At 39.4% G+C, this 21,929-nt stretch overlaps 2 protein-coding genes across 2 annotated transcripts in view; one reads left to right on the top strand and one right to left on the bottom strand.

Annotated features, from left to right (window-relative positions):
• Positions 1-21,929, bottom strand: part of LOC133996494 (major histocompatibility complex class I-related gene protein-like) — a 636,344-nt gene that overhangs the window by 499,099 nt on the left and 115,316 nt on the right. The window lies entirely within an intron of this gene.
• Positions 10,501-21,929, top strand: part of LOC133996471 (chromodomain-helicase-DNA-binding protein 4-like) — a 48,947-nt gene continuing 37,518 nt past the window's right edge. The window contains 5 exon segments of the mRNA XM_062436054.1: positions 10,501-10,716; positions 11,438-11,638; positions 11,641-11,664; positions 17,181-17,290; positions 19,852-20,109. Coding sequence (XP_062292038.1) covers positions 11,605-11,638; positions 11,641-11,664; positions 17,181-17,290; positions 19,852-20,109 — 426 coding nt within the window. The 5' untranslated portion in view covers positions 10,501-10,716; positions 11,438-11,604.

Genomic DNA, 21,929 nt, shown 5'->3' with positions numbered 1-21,929 from the left:
GTGTCACAAGGAGATCTAGGACCATTGATTTGGGTTGACGAAACAAAGGATTTCACCACGTTGCTTCTCCTCAGTCCTAGAATCACACGGTATAAAGGGGCCTTAAGTGTATTTCTGTGTCATTTCATTTTATATATTTAATTGGTTGATTTATAGATATGAGTTGTAGCTGCAATCACATCAATTTCTGACACTGTAAGAAACGTTTCTGTTCACCAAAAGTCTGAATTGGTCATTGAACGTGTCTCACAATGACATCTAGGACCAATGATTTGGGTTGACGAAACAAAGGATTTTACCACGTTGCCTCTCCGCAGCCCTAGAATCACACCTTGTAAAGGGGCATTAAGTGTATTTCTTTGTCATTTCATGTTATATAATTAATTGGTTGATTTATAGATATGAGTTGTAGCTGCAGACACATAAATGTCTGTCTTTGTTCCCCCAAAGTCGTAGTTAAACATGGTTCACAAAGAGATCTAGGATCGCTGATTTGGGTTGACGAAACAAAGGATTTCACTACGTTGCTTCTCCTCAGAGTCCTCACCCCAAAATCACACAATGTAAATGGGCGTTAAGTGTTTTTCTGTGTCATTTCATGTCATTTTCTAATTGGTTCATTTATAGATGTGAGTTGTAGCTGCAGTCACATCAATTTCTGACACTGTTAGAAACGTCTTTAGTCACCAAAAGCCATGAATTGGTAATTGAACGTGTCGCACAATGAGATCTAGGACCACTGATTTGGATTGAGTCCTCCTCAGCCCAAAATCACACGATATAAAGGGGCCTTAAGCTAAAAAACAACCAGCTTAGTATCATAGTGCAATACCAAGCCCCTAAAAAACCTAAGCAGCCGTCATTAATTTCATTATTTACACCTGTGCTTTTTCCTGCTGTGACATGTCATAATCTCTACTGCTGAGAAGAAAGCCTTAATGGATCCCCCCCCACACACACACCCCACACCCCCACACACCCCTCCCCCATTCCCAAAGCTGAAAACCAGTGGCCCAGTGTGTTCATAGCTGGTGTAAAGGCAGTAACTCACTTCTTTTTCTTTTTCTTGTTCTGTCAAACAATAATAAAAATAAAACAAGATGAACTTTCTCGCTGTGGTTCAAAATAAATAAACAGGCTGTGTTTGTATCTGATGATCTGTAGTTGTGTGTGTGTGGCTGTGGGAGTAAGAGAGAGAGAGAAAGAGAGAGAGAGAGAAAGAGAGAGAGAGAGAGGAAGAGAGGAACCCCGGGTTGACGAAGTGCGATGAAGACGTCACAGATAGGAAGGCTGGGTATTTTGAGCCTCTTTAAGTGGCTGCTGTTTGGAGAGACATACTGTACTCTGCACTTCAGGAACCTATAAGACAGGAAATGATGATGGCGGCGGCGGCGGTGGGTGGGTGGGGGGTTGAAGGAGGGGAGAGAGAGAGAGAGAGAGAGAGAGGGCGAATTAGCAGTGTGATTATTATGGAGTGGCAGACCAAGCAGTGAAGGAAGGAGGAGGATGTGGTGGTGGTGGGGGGGGGGGTGGTGGGGGGCAGGCAAATGCTTATTATGGGATGTCTGCGTTGTCAGGCAGTGGGGGGGAGGGGCGAACGCAGTGAAGTAAGGAGGGGTGTGGAGGGGCGAGGGTAGAGGGGGGTGGGGGGTGAGTATTATGGTCTGGCCTAGGCCTGTTTTTTGTGTGCAGTAGCTCCCCTCTCCTCCTCCTCCTCCTCTTCCTCCCCCTCCCTCCCCCAGTGTATGCAAGCTTTGTGTGAGTGTGTATTAGTGTGTGTGTGTGTTTTTGTGAGCGCGTGCACCGTCATCACAGCTCGACGTGCGCAGACTATGTATGTCAGGGAAATAGTATCTATCTTCAGGTGCAGAGTGACTCACCCGTGAGACGAGGCAGCACAAAGACTCAGAAAAAGCAGAGTGGCAGCTGGGAATTCATCAAAAAAAAAAGAAGAAGAAGAAGAAGAAGAAAAAAGAGAAAAAACTTCATGGGCGAAAACTATCTGAGCACAATACACTCCCAGTCCGCTGTAATGTAAATTATTGAGGTCAACACAGAGAGATGAACGTGTTTATATGCGTTGGTTTGCGTTGTTTATGGCAGCAAAACTGGATCAGATGCAGACTGGATGGCGTTTTATTGTCCTTTTAGAGCCTCCCCCTTTTCATCAAATCCAAGAAATCCATCGATCGAAAGAACATTAATCCCCTGAGATTGATTATTTAGGTATTTCTTTTCCTAATGAAAATGGAGCATATCTGATATCTGATTGTTGTAGCTTCTCCTGAGCATCTTTGGTGTTTTTGGGGATGTTGGTCGGCTCAAAGAAGGCGTCACTTTGGGCTCCAGATATATCCTGAAACAATTAATAGGTCATGAAAATAAGCATCACTTCCAGCTCTATTTATTGCCCCATAAGCCAATTCAGATACTCAGTCAGCAGGTGAACCCTTTATCAGGCGATTAACTATATTTGGTAACTTCCGTAAACATCTAAAATAGTCTCCCGACTCCTCTCTGTGAGGTTGTAGAATTTTTTTTTATATATAGACTTTATGGAAATATGTTTTACCCTAAACCAGCGAGGAACCATATATGGTAATGTCATTGACTTTGATTTGCAACATAAGAATAAAACATTTTGAAAAAAGTCACAAAAGCCGAAAAAGTCAAACACATATCGCGATTTTACGAAGGTTTAAATGCTGTCGGGAGCAATACATTTAATTTACAGAGGAGTTATTTGAGTAGAGCCCCAGAATATAAATATAGACGTGGAGATGTGCGAATAACTATATTTGGTAACTTCAATAAACATCCAAAATAGCCTCCCAAGACTTTTTGGAAAATGTTTTACCCTATACAAGGTCTAAAACCATACATAGTAACTTCATTGACTTTGATTTGCAACATAAAAATGAAAGATTTTGGGGGGAAAAGTCACAAGATTTTGAATTTCTGCCCTATAAAGAGTTAAGAAGCCTTTGTTTAATTTCTTGAACAGTATCGATTCAAAACTGCACACAAAATAAATTGGCTGCATGTGAAATCACCATTATGTCATTGTTACACTAACCAACAGCTGTTTCCACTTCAAAAACAAACACTGTCATCTCTGTACTAGTAACCAACAAACAGTCTTGTGGTCCAATCTGCAGCTTTTCTGTGTTATAATTATATAAAAAATGTTGTTGTTTTTTTTAAAACAGGGAAAAAAGCTGCAAATCCTCAGATATTTGAGAAGCTTGAAGCAGTAAATGTTTGACATTTGTAACCGCGCCAACAGAATGGCTCTAAATGTTGGTCTAGACTTAAATATCTCAATAAATATTGGGCGGATTGGCAAGAAATTTGGTACAATTATCCGTGTTTTCTCTCAGATGATAAATCATTCAGACTTCGGTGATCACGACTTTTCCCTTTCATGCCACCATGAGGTTGATATTTGTGGTTTCGATTGAAATGACTCGACAGCTATTGGACTTCTGACATTTAACTCCATCATGAAGTCGAAAGTCTATTAGGGAACTAAGAGGACGATGGGGGAACATTAAAGGGGATATATCATGTTTATTTGTTCTTTTGTCCTTTATATACTTGTATGTCAGATTTTAAAGTTCCTTAATTTGAGATATACTGATGTAAAAATGAGCTGACTCGCATATTTCAGGTCAGATTTCGGATTGAACATGAACAGAAGTGTTTGAGAAGTTAAATCCGATCACGACTACTTGTTTACATAGCATCTGGAACCAGTAGAGTTTTTATCTTTTAACATCTTGGGACCATGTTGAAATATGTGTTTTTCACTTTTATATCAATCAAATCAAGCAGAAGCTTCTTGAAGGGTTGAGTGACCTTAAAGAGACAGGAACTAAAACTTGCTGTTTCAGATGACGTCAACTTCAAGCTGATTAAATTCTATTATGCTGTTTTCATCCAAAAACGACGTGTCCACAGCAGGAGTTTCACTTCATTTCTGCAAATACCTCCTTCCACATTAATTCTCTCATCCTGCACGGAGGACAGACGGCCAAGCAAGTCAACCACAAAAAAACCAGCGAAGAAGAAACTGTGCACTACTTCTGTTTCTGCGATAGCTTCCTTACGAATCAACGAGAGAAAACAGGTGATCGGTAGCTACGTTTAACTCTGAATAAGCGTCAAAGTAGACAATAAAGAGAACAACACTCACATAAGGCCGTCAACCTTCTTCCTTCTCCAATGTAAAAACGATGAAACGCAGAGATACTGCCACCATCTGTTTCATCACTGAGAGGCGTTTTCAGATTTACACACATTAAAATCTTAGTTTTTAGGGGTGAAAAGCTTCGTTTTAGTCTGGAGGAGGGGACCAAAACGGAGAGAAAAAGATGTGTGTACGAATCTTAGACATATACTCAACTGAAGGGCTGCAAAAAGAGCAAATATGACGTAAACAAGACGGTTTTTTAAACTGTAAATCACGCAAAGATATCCCTGAAAGATCATCAAATAAGCCGTTGTCAGGTTTAACTACAGGTACGGGCTAGTCCTGCTGAAGGTCCACGTCTATTACAGTCTACATATCGCAGTTTTACGAAGGTTTAAACGCTGTTAGAGAAGAGCACAGTGAAATTAGGAGATTTTTTAACGGTAAATCACGCAAAGTTATTTGAGTAGAGCCCCAGAATATAAATATAGACTTGGAGATGTGCATCATACGACGTCTTTAAACCTTTATCAGGGGAATAACATCCAATAAATAGCCTCCCAATGCTTCTCTGTGAGGTTGCAGAACCATGTAGATTTTTTAATATATAGACTTTTTGGAAAATGTTTTACCCCGATAGACCGGCGAGGAACCATATAAGGTAACTTAAAAATGGAAAAGTCTGAAAAAAGTCATGTAATATCCTCCAATAACTCTAATTTGCAGGTATTTCAATGAATGCCTTTATAAAGGGTTAAAAGCATCAGGACAACAAGACCCTGGAAGATCATTAAATAAGCCGTTAGCATGTTTAACTCTACGTCTATTAAAGACTATACATCGCAATTTTACGAAGGTTTAAATGCTGTTTGGAGCAATCTGTGTTAATTTAATTATAGGTTTGTTATTGGTTTATTGGTTTATTTGCACATGTGTAAAAAAAAAATAAAAATAAAACACATGTACAGGTGAGGTAGAAACTCACTCGGAGCTTATCTTAAACGCCTCGGCTATAAGAGATAAAACACAATAACAATGCAAGAATGAAATAACAAAGAAGGGGCACGGTGAATATTTAATTTCCCCCCCCACACACACACACACACACACACATCCTCCTGTGATATTAAACCCTCATCTGAGCCTCGTCTTCTTTATCTTAACTGTACATTTTTCGGACCTCCGACACATTTTTTTTGTTAGGGAGACGAAACGTGAGACCGTAAAAGATGAACAACGGTATGAAGGAAGGTCAAGGGGCAGATTTGAACTCTGCAAACATCTCCGGCACATCTGGAACAACTTCATCCTTCTTTTTCTCTCTCTCTCTCTCTTTCTTTCTCTCGATCTATCAACCACTGTGTGTGTGTGTGTGTGTGTGTGTGTGTGTGTTATCATCTGTGGCAGACATGTTGGTTTCTGATCAAAAATCTATCTGCACTTTTGTTATCTGGCGCAGCGTCAGAGCGAGCACTGTAGGGGCAGGATAGGTGGAGCAGAGATGGGTGTCTGAGCTTGGGGAGGGGGGGGAGAGGAGGAGGAGGAGGAAGAGGGAGGAGGAGGAGGCACAGTCAAGAAGTATTATGGTATGCATTTTGACTTACATGGTAATCTGACCCCGCCTGTAAACCCCCTCCACCACCACCACCTCCACGCCACTTCTGCTAATCTCCATGGCGACCACAGCATAGTAGCACTATTATGGTCTGTACCCCCCCCCCCCCCCCCCTCTCTCTCTCTCTCTCTTCCACCTCCTCATTTTTCCTTTTTGCTTCAGAAATGATATTATCATTATGTGATATGCAATTCTGCAAGTGAGGTGGTGGTGGTGGTGGTGAGGGGGGGTGGGAGGGGCATCGCGAGCCGTGCACGAGGTTTCTATGACAACTGCCCCCAGTATCCTTCTGATTGGTGATTATGGGATGTTACCCCCCCCCCCCCCCCCCCTCACCACCACCCCCCCTCCGCCTCCCCAAATGCACACATGAACACTGTGTCCATAGTCAAGGAAAAGGAGACGTGTGGGGGAGGGGGGGTGAAAGAGATGCAAACCCAAAGGAAAGAGAGAGAGAAAGAGAGAGAGAAAGAAAGAAAAAAGAAAGAGAGAGAGACAGAGAAGTTCTTTTTTTTCTTTCGGGTCTTTGTGTCGGCCGGCGTGTGATAGAGAGAGAGAGAGAGAGAAAGAGAGAGAGAGAGAGAGAGAGAGAGAGAGGGAAGATCACTGCTGCTCTCCACGATGGGACAAAGGAAAAGCCGGAAGAGAAAGATAGAGTCAAAATGTAGGTGTGCTGAGTCAGAGCCGCCTCTAAGAAGAAAAAAAAAAGAGAGGGAGAAAAAAAAAAAGAGAGAGAGAGAGAGAGAGAGAAGGCCTTTAGTTTCAACCTGAGAGAGAGAGAGAGAGAGAGGAGACAGCTTGCAGCAGGGTTAAAAAGCCAAAGTGTGAGAGGGCACTGCAACAATATGCTTACATGAATAATGTGTCAGCAGAGTCATAAATCCTCCAACCTGGTTAAGAAACAACAACAATATCTTTAAGAAGGTACTAATTCTCCAATTTCACAAGAAAAAAAAATGACACGATGACATCCGTGTGCATATATTTAAATGATTAATTCTGCCCCCCCCCCTCCCCCACAGAGCAAGAAGATGGCGTTCATTACGAGTAAATAATGCACACTCACCTTGGGAAATTACCACCAGCTGTTATATTTCCCTCCGATCCTCCTTCAACGTATACGACATGGACAAAAGTATGAGGACACCCAATGATTTTTTTTTTTACTTTAGTCGCCACTTTTTCTATATGAGTTTTATAAATAGTGCGCTTCCAATATTATTATAGGTGACAGTTAAAGTGAGGACTGATTCATGCTTCACGGTCTATAAATAATTGGTTTCTGCAGCTTCGGTGTAGGACTGACCTGCACACCAAAAAAAAAAAGCCCCTTTGAGATGAATTGCTGCCTCTCTCCTCTGAGCTTTATCCCATTAAACATCAGCTGACTGACCTGCAAGCATTCACACAGAAAACAGTTAAACAGTTAAAATAAAGCACACAGGTTAAGATATATAATATATAAAATACAATCCAACATGTCGAGTTTAAATGACAAATCCATGAATTTAGAAGCCTATAAGATGTCAGATTATATAGAAACGAGTGTCCAGCTTCTGGTTAATTATCACAGCAGCATTTATTTAATATATAATTATAATAATAATAATGCATTTTATTTAAAAGCACCTTTCAAAGCACTCTAGGATACTTTACAAGACAACAAAAGTATGTCAAACTGTATAAATCAGCTAACATTGTTGTGGAAGTTAGTGCAGTTTTTGCAAAGATATATATATATAAATATGAATGTGACTACATAGTGCAATAGTACAATGGATAAACATGAATGTGATTGCATAGTTAGTGTGTGCCGCTCGGAATAAGTGAGTTTGCAGGCGGGATTTAAAGGTGGAGACAGAAGTCAGAAGTGCAAATGTCTGGTCGGAGATCGGCTGAAAGCTCTTGACCCCATGGTGGTTAAGTTTGCAGAAGAGGATATTTCATCTTTCATGGTGACAATGATGAAGTAGAAAGTAGAAAAACAGCATTCCTGCAGGTTTCATGCACAAACCTGGTAAAAGATGTTGATTAAAAAAAAATGTGTCTAAGCCCACTGAAGCAAATTTATCCTTTAAATCTGAATCATGTTGCAAGTCAGTTATCTCACTTGGATGTCCACGAGAGGATCAGAAACATTGACAGTGAATGGCGAAAGTATTATTGAAAATTTGACTTAGTTTTCTGCAATTTTCATGCTTTTAAAAAGTTATCTAAATTCTCCAGATTGGACCTTTTGGCCGAAGAGTCCAGCAATTAAACCGCAGCAGTTATTACATCTGTCATGGTGATTAAAGTAGAAACACAAGCGTGTCTGCAGGTCTCCTTTAACTGAATTGAGGGTTTGTTTTTGGTTATTATATAAAGAGTGAAAGTTGTCCTGAACATAAATTCAATTTGATCGTACAGTAGCTCGACTGCTAACCCGTATACGTTATATATATACACGCACATGTGCACAATCCAGATGATAAATCTGATATAAACACAACATATTTCTGCTTTTTCACTCATAATTAATAACTTTCTAAAGGTGTAAATCATAATATTATAAACTCTGTTGTGTGTTTTTGTTGTTTTCTCTTTATATTTATGCATCTACATCCAATTATATCAAGCATATAAATTAAAATATCTTTAATAAATGTCCAAAAATAAGAATTTAACTGCTATTAATTTGTGCTTCCACTCTTTAGCATTGGTTTTAATTGTGTACTTAATTGTTTTTGAGATGTTTAATCACCCTGAGCTGGTTAAATGGTTGATTACTCTTCACTATCATAGAGCCAATTAGCATGTTTAAGGGTGACGGGAACAAATTTATCACCTGATGAAGATCCGACTGGGATCAGAGTGCAGTTTAATTTTTTGTATTATGTTCATTATTTTACTTTTATTAATCAATTAACAGTGTGGTCTATGAGGAAGTAGTGATAACTGATTATTACAATCCCCTTAAGTCTTATTATGTCCAATAATTGAACCAAAATATTCATTTTACTATCAAATAATGATGTTTAAAGTTGGAAAAAGCTCATTTTTTTGCTCACTTTTCCTTTTCCTGCAGCTGTATTTTCAGACTCAGCGTGCAGATGTTCGTCGCTGTATCGCTGCTGCGTGAGCGTCTGCATACTTTTGACCGTGTGTTACACTTCAGCAGCTGTTAGATTTGGGTATTTTTAAGCACTTGGAGCAGAATCAGCAGAATCAGCAGCATCGTAGACCGGTCCCTCAGCACCACAAACAACGACACACAACTCCATCCTCTTTAATGCTTCAGCAGGACTTACCCCCTTAAAAAAAAACTCTACCCCCCCCCCTTACTCCCCCCCCTAGTTAAGCTGTTGTGATTTCCCAGGTGGTAAAATGTCACTCAGGAGCTTCTCTTACCCCGTTAAGAACTAACAGTTCAGCATTTTGCTACACGGGGCTAAATGTATTACAGACAGTCAATGGTGGGAAAAAACTGTCTAGGACCCAGACGTTTTTCCCACCATTGACTGCAATGCATTTCCAAGCAGCCTGTGGAGCAAGCCAGTGTGTGTCTGTGTGTGTGTTCGTGTGTGTGTGTGTGTGTGTGTGTGCAGACAGCTTAACTCAGCTGTTGGCTTGGCTCTTGCACTTTCTGGGCTCCCAGTTTCTTGTTTTGAGGGTGATTGGGGATGTAAGGGGGAGGGGGGGGGGGGAGGGGCTGCTGACTTTACAGGTTTTGACTACAGCTTGACCTCTGTCACCTCTACCTGTCGTGCATGTAACTCCACTTTTTTTAAACTTTTTTTTTTTTTTTTTAAACCTCTTAAGATAATACACCCTTCCCCTTAAAAAGTGAGTTAACCATGTGCTAATGTAATGGAAAGATGTACACAAGCTATAATAAATAAAGATGCTTATATTTCAGCTCATGCTCATAATACAATGCTTTATTATTATTATTATTATTATTATGGGGGTAAGTTGTGGGGGGTTACACTTTAGGGTCACCCCCAAATTTTTGGGTGACCCTCAGGTTGCTCTAAAAGGTGAACACCACCACTAGCAGCACCAGCCTCATGTTAATGCCCCCCCCCCCTTCAGTCTGCAGCAGCCTCATATATATACAGTACAGTGGCTGCGCATACATGCAAACATGCACACTCAAGTTAAGCAGTCATGTGGCACACACAGTTGCCATGTGACGGCTTTTCCTTTTTTCACCCCCCCCCCCCTCCTCCGCTCCATCACCCCCACACCCATCACAACCACCCTCCCCCCCTTTCCTTTCTCCTATCTCTTTTTTTGGAATTATGCTTATTGTGGGATGTCAGTGACTGCGCTCATTACTATTATGGGATGCCGCACGGGGGTGGGAGGGAGGGGGCGTTTCTATGGTAACCCTGGTTGCTATGGGAGGTGGTGGTGGTGGTGGTGGTGAGGGGGGGGTTTGCATTGCACATTGCACATTGCATGCATGGAGGAATGGGGAAGAGGACTGTAGGAGAGGGAGGGGGTGAGTTTGACTATTATGGTCTGTACGTTGCAAGGTAACTATGCAGAGTGGGGGAGGGGTGAGTGAAGTGTGTGTGTGTGTGTGTGTGTGAGTGAGTGTGTGTGTGTGCAGGAGGAGGAGGGAGGGAGGGAGGAAGGGGGGGGGGGGGATATTATGGGATGCCTGCCCCCTGATCTCTTTGTGTGTGTGCGCGCGCGCGCGGGGTGTGTGTAGTGTGCGAGGGAGAGAAAGAGGAGACGGCGTCGTGCGCACACGCTGCCACATTAAAAAAAACACGGAAATATATTTAAATTGTGTTATGTTATACCCGGTAACCTTTCACACAGAGGAGCTTGTTTTAGGGATTGATTGATTGATTGGCAAACTGAGCACCGGAGTTACTGTTGGGTTTTTTTGGGGGGGGAAGCTGTGAGGAATCAAGTTGTAAGTATCAGGGGTTTTTTTTGCATTGTTTGTTGAATTTACTTCAAAGGGGGTAAAGATGGTTGGAAAAGGAGGACAGGAGAGAGATAGACAAGCTTTGCATGCTGGTGTTGAATTCCTTATGTGTGTTAAGATGTTAGCTTTTACTTTCTGCCTCCTAACAACACACACACCAAAAAACACAAAAATCTGTGTGGAAAAACCTGGCCGCCTGGTGTTACGCTCTAACTGGTGACCGTGTTAACTGGTGACTATTAAAAAAAAAGAAAAGACTTTATAGTTTAATCACTTTGTGTGTTTTTAGAATTGTAATGATATCTTAAAAGTATCTTAATAATAAACATTTATGTTTAAGTTCAATTGTGTTCAGAAAGACTCATTCAACCCCTTTTCGTAACGTAATCTTTAAAAATGTGAGAGTCACCAGATAACACGGTCACCAGATAAACCGTAACACTGGTCAGCTCTAGCTAGCACACCGCATGCTAATAATGGGACGGAAACTACACCGATAGATAGTAGCAGAGATGTCAGCTGCAGCGTAGAGATGAAGAGTAATAAATGAAGTGTTTATATATACTTGAAAGATATATAAAAGTTAAGATTCATAGTGTGTAGAAAGAGAAGAAAACCCATGTGGTGTGTTTGTTTCTTTTACTTTGCTGAATATTCACTTCCGTTTTCCCCTTTTTCTTCTTCTCTCTTGTTGAAACTTGGACAGACTCACGCAACAAAAAAAAGAAAAAGAAGATTGGTGGACAATAAATAAAACTCTGGATTTACCCCCCTTTTACCCCTCCTCCTATGAAACTTTATTTAGTTAGCTAAAAGTGTTTAGCTAACTAAATAAGAAAGTTTTCCCCCTTTTTTGCTGCTTTGGTGTCCGCTATGTCTGGAAGCGAGGACGACAGAGATGATTACGGAGCCCGGAGGACCGATTATTACACGGTAAATGGAGGTTAATTTATAAGCTTATATGTTGATAGTGTTTAATCAAGCTTTAGTTTGCTTTTTCTTACTTTTTTATAGCTTTAATGTTACGTTAACGGGGAGAAAGAGAGAGAACGATAGGTTGTTGGTTGTTGTAGCTTTGGCAGGCTAACTGCCGGCGTAGCTAAGCAACGTTAACGGTTTAGCTTTGGAAGGCTAACTACCGGCGTAGCTAAGCAACCTTAACGTTAACAGTTTAGCTTTGGAGGGCTAACTGTCGGTGTACCTAAGCAACGTTAACCGTCATATTTAGAACCTAACAACCTCCTTCACTACTGCTGATATTTTTCTTTCTTTCTTTTTTAAGTTAAAAAACAGCCTTTTCCTTTCTTCATCCAGTATGGCTGACATATGTATTATTACCGCGAAGTCACGTCGACTACCCGGCATGTTCCCAGGCCCTAACGTTAGCCAGCTACCGGTATTTTTTTTCTTTTTACGTGTCGATGATGACAAGATGGAGGCAGCCAGTTAGCTTTTAGGAGCTGGTGGATGACGTTCAGTAGCTTTTCCTCCCCTCCTTCTCTTTTACTCCCCTCATCATGGCCGGGGCCGGTTTGTTAAGAGTGTGGGGGAAAAGTAATACAAAATAAATAATAATAATAGCACAATACTAGTAAGATTAAGCTTTATGTCGTTTTTATTGTTCGACGTATCGTGTTTTTGTATAAAAGAAGTTAATTGGAGGGTTATGTGACCGAAGCTCGCTTTGTTTACAGTGTGTATTAATGCGACGTGCGCGCGCATCCTGCACGGTTGAGAACCATTGAGAACAAATAGTCCCCCCCTTCAAGTTAGCCTCAAGCGCATGAAAATCGACACAAAAACTACGCTGTTTTAAGCCTTTACTTTTCTTTTTTAACGAATATAAACATTAATTAAGATAAAGGAGTTGGTAAACATGTTTATTTAGAAAGATGAAGTAAATCCTTTTTTTTATATTTTTTGGGTTATTGTTCTTAACATGTGATTTAATTTGAATTTGATGCACAAAACCGGATAAATTAAGTATATTTATCTGTCAAAACATGATATAAGACAACTACTAATGCTTCTAAACTCATATGCAATTGGTTTGTGTCAAGGCACAAGCAGGACTGCAATCAACCATTATTTTAACAATTATGTTCATACATTGATTAATAAATTAAACGTTTAGTCCATAATATGTCAGAAAATAGTGGACAGTATGCATCACATCTCCTCTGAGCTTAAAGGGATTTACCTGTCAAAACATGATACCAGACACAACTAGTAATGCTTTTAATCTGGTACATGCAGCTGATTTGCATTTGCATCAAGGACAAGTAGGACTGCAATCAATACTTATTTAATAACTATTTTCACATATTGATCAGTGAAATATTGGTTTAGTCCATAATATGTCAAAAAATGTGCATTGCAGTCCCTCAGAGCTCAAGGTAATCTCCTCAGTTGTCTTTTTTTGTTAGGATTAGATAAGAGTCAAAAACTGCATGAAACATGTACTTTACAGTAATATCATTAATATAAAACACTGAAAAACAACAAATTGCTTTTATAAGTCATCAAATAGTGCCGACGTTGTCCTTTTTACGTCCTGAGCATCAGTAAAGATAAAGGAGTTGGTAAACATGTTTATTTAGAAAGATGAAGTAAATCCTTTTTTATATTTTTTGGGTTATTGTTCTTAACATGTGATTTAATTTGAATTTGATGCACAAATCAGATAAATCAAGTATGTTTATCTTTCAAAACATGATGTAAGACACAACTTAACTCATATGTGCAGTTGGTTTGTAACATGTTATTTAGAAAGATGAAGTAAATCCTTTTTATATTTTTGGGTTATTCTTTAACATATGATTTTTGATGCACAAAACCTGACAAATCAACTATATATTAGCTGTTAAACATGATATAAGACACAACAAGTGATGCATTTAAACTCGTATGTACTTGGTTCAAGTCAAAGCACAAGCAGGACTGTAACCAACCCTTATTTTAATAGTCACACACACTGATTAAGTTCATAATATGTCATGAACTAGTGGAAAATATCCATCACAGTTCCTCCAGAGCTCAAAGTGATCTCCTCTGCTGTCTTGTTTGATTAGATTAAAGCTTCAAAACTGAAAGAACTGAAAGAAACATCAGTTTTACAGTTAAAATCAGCAAATTGGAGAAACTGGAACAACAGAAAGAGGAATATACAATGCAGGAAAAACCACAAATCCAGTTTATTTCCCGTCATAACATGATATACGACACAACAAGTAATGCATTTAAACTCATGTGTGCACTTGGTTTGCTTTAAGTCAAGGCACGAGCAGGACTGCAGACAACCATTATTTTTAATAGTTTCATGCACTGAATTAATCATTTAGTCCAATTTAATGTCAGAAAATAGTTGAAAATATGCATCTGAGCTCAATGTGATCTCCTCTACTGTCTCATTTGATAGGATTAAGAGTCCAAAAGTGAAAGAAATATGAGTTTTACAGTAATATCAGCAATATAAAGGAGTGAAAAGCAGCAAATTGGACAGACTGGAGCAACAGAAAGAGGAATATTTAATGCAGAGATCAGGTTTACTGAATGCAACATCACTACTAATACATTTAAACTCTTGTATGTGCAATGTGCATCCTAATAATGATCATTTAAATACAAATTAATCCTTCTTATACTGAGAAAGGCTGCAAATCTTTAAGCCATAAAGACTCAATTTAGATTCACATGCACGTTAAATTCAAGGCACTGCTACCAACAGTTGCTTTCACTTTCACTTAATTGGTCTATTAGGTCCTTGTATTAATTTAAAGCCAATGAGTCGTTTAATCCATAATATGTTAGAAAACAGTAGAAACCTCTATCAGCAGATCCTTCAGAGCTCACAGTGATCTCCTCCGTTGTTTAAAAAATAAAGTAAATCTGAATATAAAAACCAAGAAAAGCAGCAAATCTTCACATTAAAGAAGCTGAAACTACAGAATGATTCATACGTGCTTCAGAAAGACTGTTACAAGTCTTTGCAACTATTAAAATAATGAAGCATTTCCCTTTTTTTTTTAAAGCAGGTTTAATTGTTTTTTTTAGTTGAGAACTTGTCCTTTTTTAAAGCCATCAAAGCTCATTTATCCCAGTTTGTATTGTTATGTTTTTATTCTGCTCAGATTCCAGCTCAACACTTGAGACTCAAGTGGTTTGTGCAATTCAAGTGTCGAACCTTTTTTTTTAAAAGAGGGTCAAATCTCAAGTAAGTCTCAAAGCGGTCCCAGTTCTTATAGCCCACCCCCCCCCCCCCCCACCTTTCTTTACCATGACTTACATCTGACCTGAGCTCCGTTAAGTAGGGAAAAAAAAGCTCCGAATGTATTTTAACGACACTTAAATGCAACGTTTTTTCTTTTCTTTTCTTTTCTTTTCGTCCACTTGATTTTTACAGTCCGTTTCGTTCTCCTTTATTTGACCTGGGAAAAAAAAGAAAGAAAAGCTCATCACATTAAAGCCGCCCTCCTCTCTTACCAGGTGCATCTTTTAATGGCAGCGTGCCAATTACTCCTTTTTAATAAAAAACATAGTCAATTACATTAATGGGCTTTAACCGTATACCACTTCACCCTGGAGCCGCTGAGACGCTGCCAGATGCTGGACTGAGACTCTCTCTCTCTTTCTCCTTCTCTCTTTTTCTCGTTCTCTCTTTTTCTCTCGTGTTCTCTCTTTCTCCTTCTCTTCCTATCTCTCTCTCTCTCTTCCTCTCTCTCTTTCTCCTTCTCTCTCTCTCTTTCTTTCTTTTCCTCTCTTTCTCTCTCTCTCTTTCTCCTTCTCTCTCTCTCTCTCTCTTTCTCCTTCTCTTTTTCTCCTTCTCCCTCTCTCTTCCTCTCTTCCTCTCTCTCTCTATATCTCTCTTCCTCTCTCTCTCTCTTTCTCTCTCTCTCTCTTTCTTTCTCCTTCTCTCTTCCTCTCTCTCTTTCTCTCTCTTTCTCCCTCTCTCTCTCTCTCTCTTCCTCTTACTCTCTCTTTCTCTCTCTTTCTCCTTCCCTCTCTCTTTCTCCTTCTCTCTCTTCCTCTCTCTCTCCTTCTCTTCCTCTCTCTCTTTCTCCTCTCTCTCTCTCTTTCTCCTTCCCTCTCTCTCTCTTCCTCTCTCTCTCTCTCTCCCTCTCTCTCTCTCTCTCTCTCTCTCTCTCTCTCTCTCTCTCTCCCTCTCTCTCTCTTCCTCCCTCTCTCTCTTTCTCCTTCTCTCTCCCTCTCTCTCTTGTCGTGAGGCCTGCGGGGAGCGTGCGGTAAATCTTAATGACTAATTAGCTGTAAATTACAGTTTTAACCACCCAAGAGAGAGACACTGATTTTTTTTTTTCTTTTGTATCCCACCTCAAGGGGAAACTTGAGAGGAAGTAACCCAAACCTCTACTAGTTCTTGGTTTTCGTGTATTTTTTAAACACCTGCTGGTTGTTTTTTATTCGGGAACCTTTTATATTTATGGTTCTTACACCAGGTGAGTTTGGTTAAAGGAGCCCAGCAGGAGAGGAAAGACTCTTCAATTATCCAACTCAAGTAGAAGATTTGTTTACAGGCTTCCCGAAAATGTTTAAGGTCGACTTAAAAATCAACAAATAAACAAATAAAGCTCAATGAATCCCTTTTATATTCAGTCATGCTGCAAATCTTGAAGCCATAAAGACTCAATTTGAGGTTAAACTTGACCTGAAACTTCAACACTTCATGAGATTCACACATTTTTAGTACATGATGCCAAAAAAGTTTTAAAGTCTACTTGAAATCAACATTTGGGACAATATGCATCATAATAATGATCATTAAAATACAAATTAATCCTTCTTAAAGTGAGAAATGCTGCAGATCTTTACGCCATAAAGACTCAATTTTAGGTTAAAATGTTCCTAAAACTAAAATCAGAGAAGTAGATTCACACTTTTTTAGTACATAAAGTTTTAAAATCTACTTTAAATCAACTGCAGGGGAAATGTGCATCTTAATAAATATCATTTAAATACAAATAAAGCTCAATTAATCCTTCTTATAATGAGAGATGCTGCAAATCTTTAAGCCATAAACTCGATTTTAGGTTTAAAATTGACCTGAAACGTTGTGATTTTAGTGTAAAACTTTTATATAATAAAGTAAATTGCTCGATATACAAATACATTAAGCTGTTGCCATAGTTACTGCAGGAATCCACAGCTTTAAATTTACCATTATACACCTGCTGATTGGTCTGTAGCAGGATTATGCAAGTGTCGTCTGATATATCGTAATATCCTCACTGCTCGTCGTTCGGTAACGTTATCGCACGGTCCGAATGCACTGACACACACACACACACACACACACACACACACACACACACACACACACACACACACACACACACACACACACACACACACACACACACACACACATACACACACACACTCTCCTGTTGTGTATCCTCTTTAACCTCATCTAACCTTTTTCTTTTCCTTTGTAGATGATGAAGAAGAGGAGATCTCCGAGAGCGAAACTCCGAAGGTGAAGAAGAAGAAGAAGGCCAAGAAGAGTAAAGAGAGCAAGGGAAGCAAGAGGCGGTCGAGAAGAGAAGTAAGACCAGCGAATTTAATATCTGCACATTTTCCTGCTTTTATTTCCTGTTATTTGCAAAAGAAACGTTCATTTAGACCAGGGGTGTCAAACATGCGGGCCAAAACCGGCCCACCGAGGGGTCCGATCCGGCCCACTGTCCTTCCTTCCTTTCTTCCTTCCTTCCATCTTTCCTTCCTTCCTCCTTCCATCTTTCCTTCCTTCCTTCCTTCCTTCCTTCCAGAACCGGCCCACTGAGGAGTCCAATCCAGCCCACTGTCCTTCCTGTGTTCTTTTCCGTCCTTCCTTCTTTCCTTCCATCTGTCCGTCCTTCCTTCTTGTCTTCCTCTCTTCTTTTCCTTCCTTCTTGTCTTCTCTTCCTTTCTTCCTTCCTTCCATCTGTCCTTGCTCCCTTTCTTCCTTCCATCTTTCTTTTGTCTTCTTTTCCTTCCTTCCTTCCTTCTTGTCTTCTCTTCCTTTCTCCCTTCCTTCCATCTGTCCTTGCTCCCTTACTTTCTTCCTTCCATCTTTCCTTCCTCCATTTCATCCGTCCCTCCTTCCATCTGTCCTTCCTTCCTTCCTTCCTTCAATCTGTCCTTCCTCCCTTTCTTCCTTCCATCTTCCCTTCCTCTCTTCTTTTCCTTCCTTCGTTCCTTCCTTCTTGTCTTCTCTTCCTTTCTTCCTTCCTTCCATCTGTCCTTGCTCCCTTTCTTCCTTCCATCTTTCTTTTGTCTTCTTTTCCTTCCTTCCTTCCTTCTTGTCTTCTCTTCCTTTCTCCCGTCCTTCCATCTGTCCTTCCTCCATTTCATCCGTCCCTCCTTCCATCTGTCCTTCCTTCCTTCCTTCAATCTGTCCTTCCTCCCTTTCTTCCTTCCATCTTCCCTTCCTCTCTTCTTTTCCTTCCTTCCTTCCTTCCTTCTTGTCTTCTCTTCCTTTCTTCCTTCCATCTGTCCTTGCTCCCTTTCTTCCTTCCATCTTTCTTTTGTCTTCTTTTCCTTCCTTCCTTCCTTCCTTCTTGTCTTCTCTTCCTTTCTCCCTTCCTTCCATCTGTCCTTCCTCCATTTCATCCGTCCCTCCTTCCATCTGTCCTTCCTTCCTTCCTTCAATCTGTCCTTCCTCCCTTTCTTCCTTCCATCTTCCCTTCCTCTCTTCTTTTCCTTCCTTCCTTCCTTCCTTCATTTTAATGATCTGGCCCACATGAGATCAAATTGGTCTGATTTAGATGCTTTAAATGTCCAGTTTGCATGTTTTCTGCAGCTTTTTCTTCCATTATTAACCATAAACATCTGGATTTCTTACATACTTTAATATCTATATTATAAATCTGTTTTTATAATAAGAAGCTGCTGAATTTGAAGTTATTTCAGACCTCAATAAGACTTTTATCTAACCAGAGGAAACACAATCAGATCTGTTTTTCTTGTATAATTTCTAATAATGGAATCAGAAGTAAAACTATGCGACATTTCGAAAGTTGATATTCTGACTTCATATATTTAAGATTAAATTATCTTCCCTTTTATTTGCAATTTCCTTTTTTTCTTTACTATCATTTATCTTTTTAAGAAACTGCTTTGTGTTTTAAAGGGATAATCCACTCATTTTTAAAAAGGTCAGAGTTTATTCACAGCTCTTTGGTTACATTTTAATACTTTTTTTTTGGACCTTTTGAATATAAAAAACTAAATTTAAGACATTTTAAGAGCCTGTTTTAAGTACATTTTGACCCCTAGCACTACCGTCATTAACTCAAAAATTAGGTTTACTTTCATTAAAAGAGGAATATTGACCATAATTCCCATAAATATGTGTAAAACATGTGGTAACAAGTTAAAAAAAACAGAATTGGAGTGATAATTTACAACATATACTGGTTAAAGTATTAAAGTATGTCATAAATTTCACTTTAATATCGACCAGAAGAAAACAAAAGTATATTTTAGTAATATTTGAGCCTCTTTTCCTACCTGGACTATCATTGTTTAATCTGTTATCTCTTCATAACCCAGCTTTTTTTATAGTTTCTTCTTAATACCTCTCCTCACATTTAACCTACTTTATCTTATAGTGACTCTACTTCATTATATTTTATTAATCTTTTATTTTATTTGGGTATCCTACCACCTACCTCTGATGTTTCCTCATTGCAGATCCATGAGAGTGATGATAGCGTTTCCTCACTTCCTGTTTTTATTGAGCCATCATTTATATATATGATTGTTTTTGACCATATAAATCACTTCCTGTTACGTTACTATGTGTGAAAAGTGCTTTACAAATGAAGTCGGATTGATTAATTGATTATAAGTTTGATAAGGAAAAGAATCTGGGGGGAGAGGAGATAGAAAAAAGTGAGTCAGACCTTTGTAACTTTTTGGTAAACGCCCGAATCTCTGACCAAAATGTTCATATTGGATTGTTGGGAAATAATGGTGGAATAAAAAAGATGATAACTCTGATTCTGCTGCACCAATTTTGACACTTTTACGCCGATAGTCGAGTTTAACTTGATGAGAAATCTATGTTTTGTTCTCACTTTGCTGACTCATCTCTTTCCTTTCCTCTCTTCCTTTCTCTTCCAGGAGCTGCCCGTCAGCTCCCCGGAGCTCATGGACATGGGCGGTGCGGAGGAGGCGGAAGACGGTGGTGGTGGTGGCAGCGCCGCCGTCCAGCGCTCCGACAGCGAGGGCAGCGACTACACTCCCGGACGCAAGAAGAAGAAGAGAGGCAGCAGCGGCAAAGAGAAGAAGAGAGGGAGCAGCGGCGCCGAGAGGAGCGCCTCCAAGAAGAAAGACCCAGAGCCGGAGGAGGATGAAGATGACGATGATGACGACAGCTCGGTGAGGAAATAGTATAGGAGCGTTTTAAAGAATGATGGGGTTGTTTTAGTGAAGCTTCTCAACACTGATCATCAATATCTATAAACTTTTACCATTTTAGTGTCAAAGAACTGGATGCAGACGCCAAAATCAGACACGAAACATCTCATTTGAACCTTAAAACAGTCATAAATTATATTGATAGTCACATAAATACTATAACATAAGGTTTCATGCATATGTGTGTTGCATTGAAATCAGCCTTTAATGCATCATCACAGACGGTCACATGTCGATAAGAAGCGTAGAAGATGAAGTGATGAGAGTTTAAAGAGTTTCATTTTAAGGTGTAAAAGTGATGATCCTGACTTTTGGAGCATTTTTAAACACACTAACATAGTAGAAAATCTGAATTAATCCTCCTGTAGCTGTCAAAGAATACCTCCTCCATCATAGAAATGTGAGGATTTACTCACTGCACAGGAATAATGTGTGTAATTAGTGTGTTTTGTAAGTTTTAGCTTCTTTAAAAACAAATAATGCACATTTTTAAAGTAGTTTTTGACACTTTTCCCCTCAAACTTGCATTATTCTTTTGTCAAAATACAGATTATTGTTAGTATAGTGTTGAATTTGAGTCAATAATAATGTAACTTGTGCAGAAAAATGCAGATTTGATCTTCACGGTGACGGATTACAACATTTTAAACACGTTTCCAGAGCATTAATAGATATTTGTAATGAATGGAAACCAAGAAACCTGCAGACAATGGTTAAAAAATGTGTATTTTATTTGCTTAAACATGCAAAAATCAACCAAAATGAGCTTTAAATACAAATATAACAACACAACACACACATGCAGCGTTTATAGGATTATAACTTCTGCAACAGCCCTTTAATTATTATTATTATCATTATAATTATTATTTTTGGGGCTTCATGATGAGCTCTTACTGACGGTGCACCTGTAATGGAGTCAGTCAGTCAGTCACGGGTTGACAAACACAGATGTGATATGAGAGAGAGAGAGACGCTTAAACAAAGAGCAGCCTGGCGGACCGGCCCGGCCAATAGGGGGCCGTCTAGTTAATGACATTTATGCAAGGGGTGTGTGTGTGTGTGTGTGTGTGTGTCTTTGTGTGTGTGTCTGTGTCTGTGTGTATTTCTTTCTTTCTGGAGCGGGCGTATAAGGCATATATGCTGTTACCATGGCAACCCCGCCCTACTGCCGCACCATACCCGCACCGCATTGCGCTGTTGACCCTTTTTTTTTTCTCTTGTTCTTCTGGTTTTTTTTTTTTTTTTTTTTTTGTGGTTTTTAGATAAACAGGTTTTTTTTTTTTCATATGCAGACTAGAGCCGCCTCTCATTTCTGTCTCCTAGACGATGAAATAAGGGAAACATTTTGCGGATTTGGTGGCGAAAAGAGGAGTTTAACCCATCAGATCAGCTGGTCGGGGGGGTTTAAACTTTATATAAAAAGTTCTAGTCTATAAGGAATTGAGTTTATTTTATTATTAGTATAAGATGAATTAGATAATATAAGATTTACCAGTTTAAGCTGCACCAGGCAACCAATCAGTCTCCTTCTCCTATTGAACGTAATGGAAATAATAAGGTTTTTAGCTCATTAGTGAGATAAAATAATTACTGTTTTATTGACAAAATCATTAATCAATTAAAGAACAAAGGCAGGTGAATCAATAATGGAAAATAATGTCGGTTGCTTGTTTTGCTGTGATTGGCTCACGATTGAAGTCGGAGAGCAGGAACAAAGTTTAGAAAGATTATATAAAGATTATGTCAGTTAAAATATATAATTATTTTTGGTTTTCATC

This window comes from Scomber scombrus, chromosome 16 (genome assembly GCF_963691925.1).
Source record: "Scomber scombrus chromosome 16, fScoSco1.1, whole genome shotgun sequence".
Lineage (NCBI taxonomy): Eukaryota > Metazoa > Chordata > Actinopteri > Scombriformes > Scombridae > Scomber > Scomber scombrus.
Note: the sequence above shows the minus strand (reverse complement) of the source record. Positions and strands in the feature narration are given on the sequence as shown.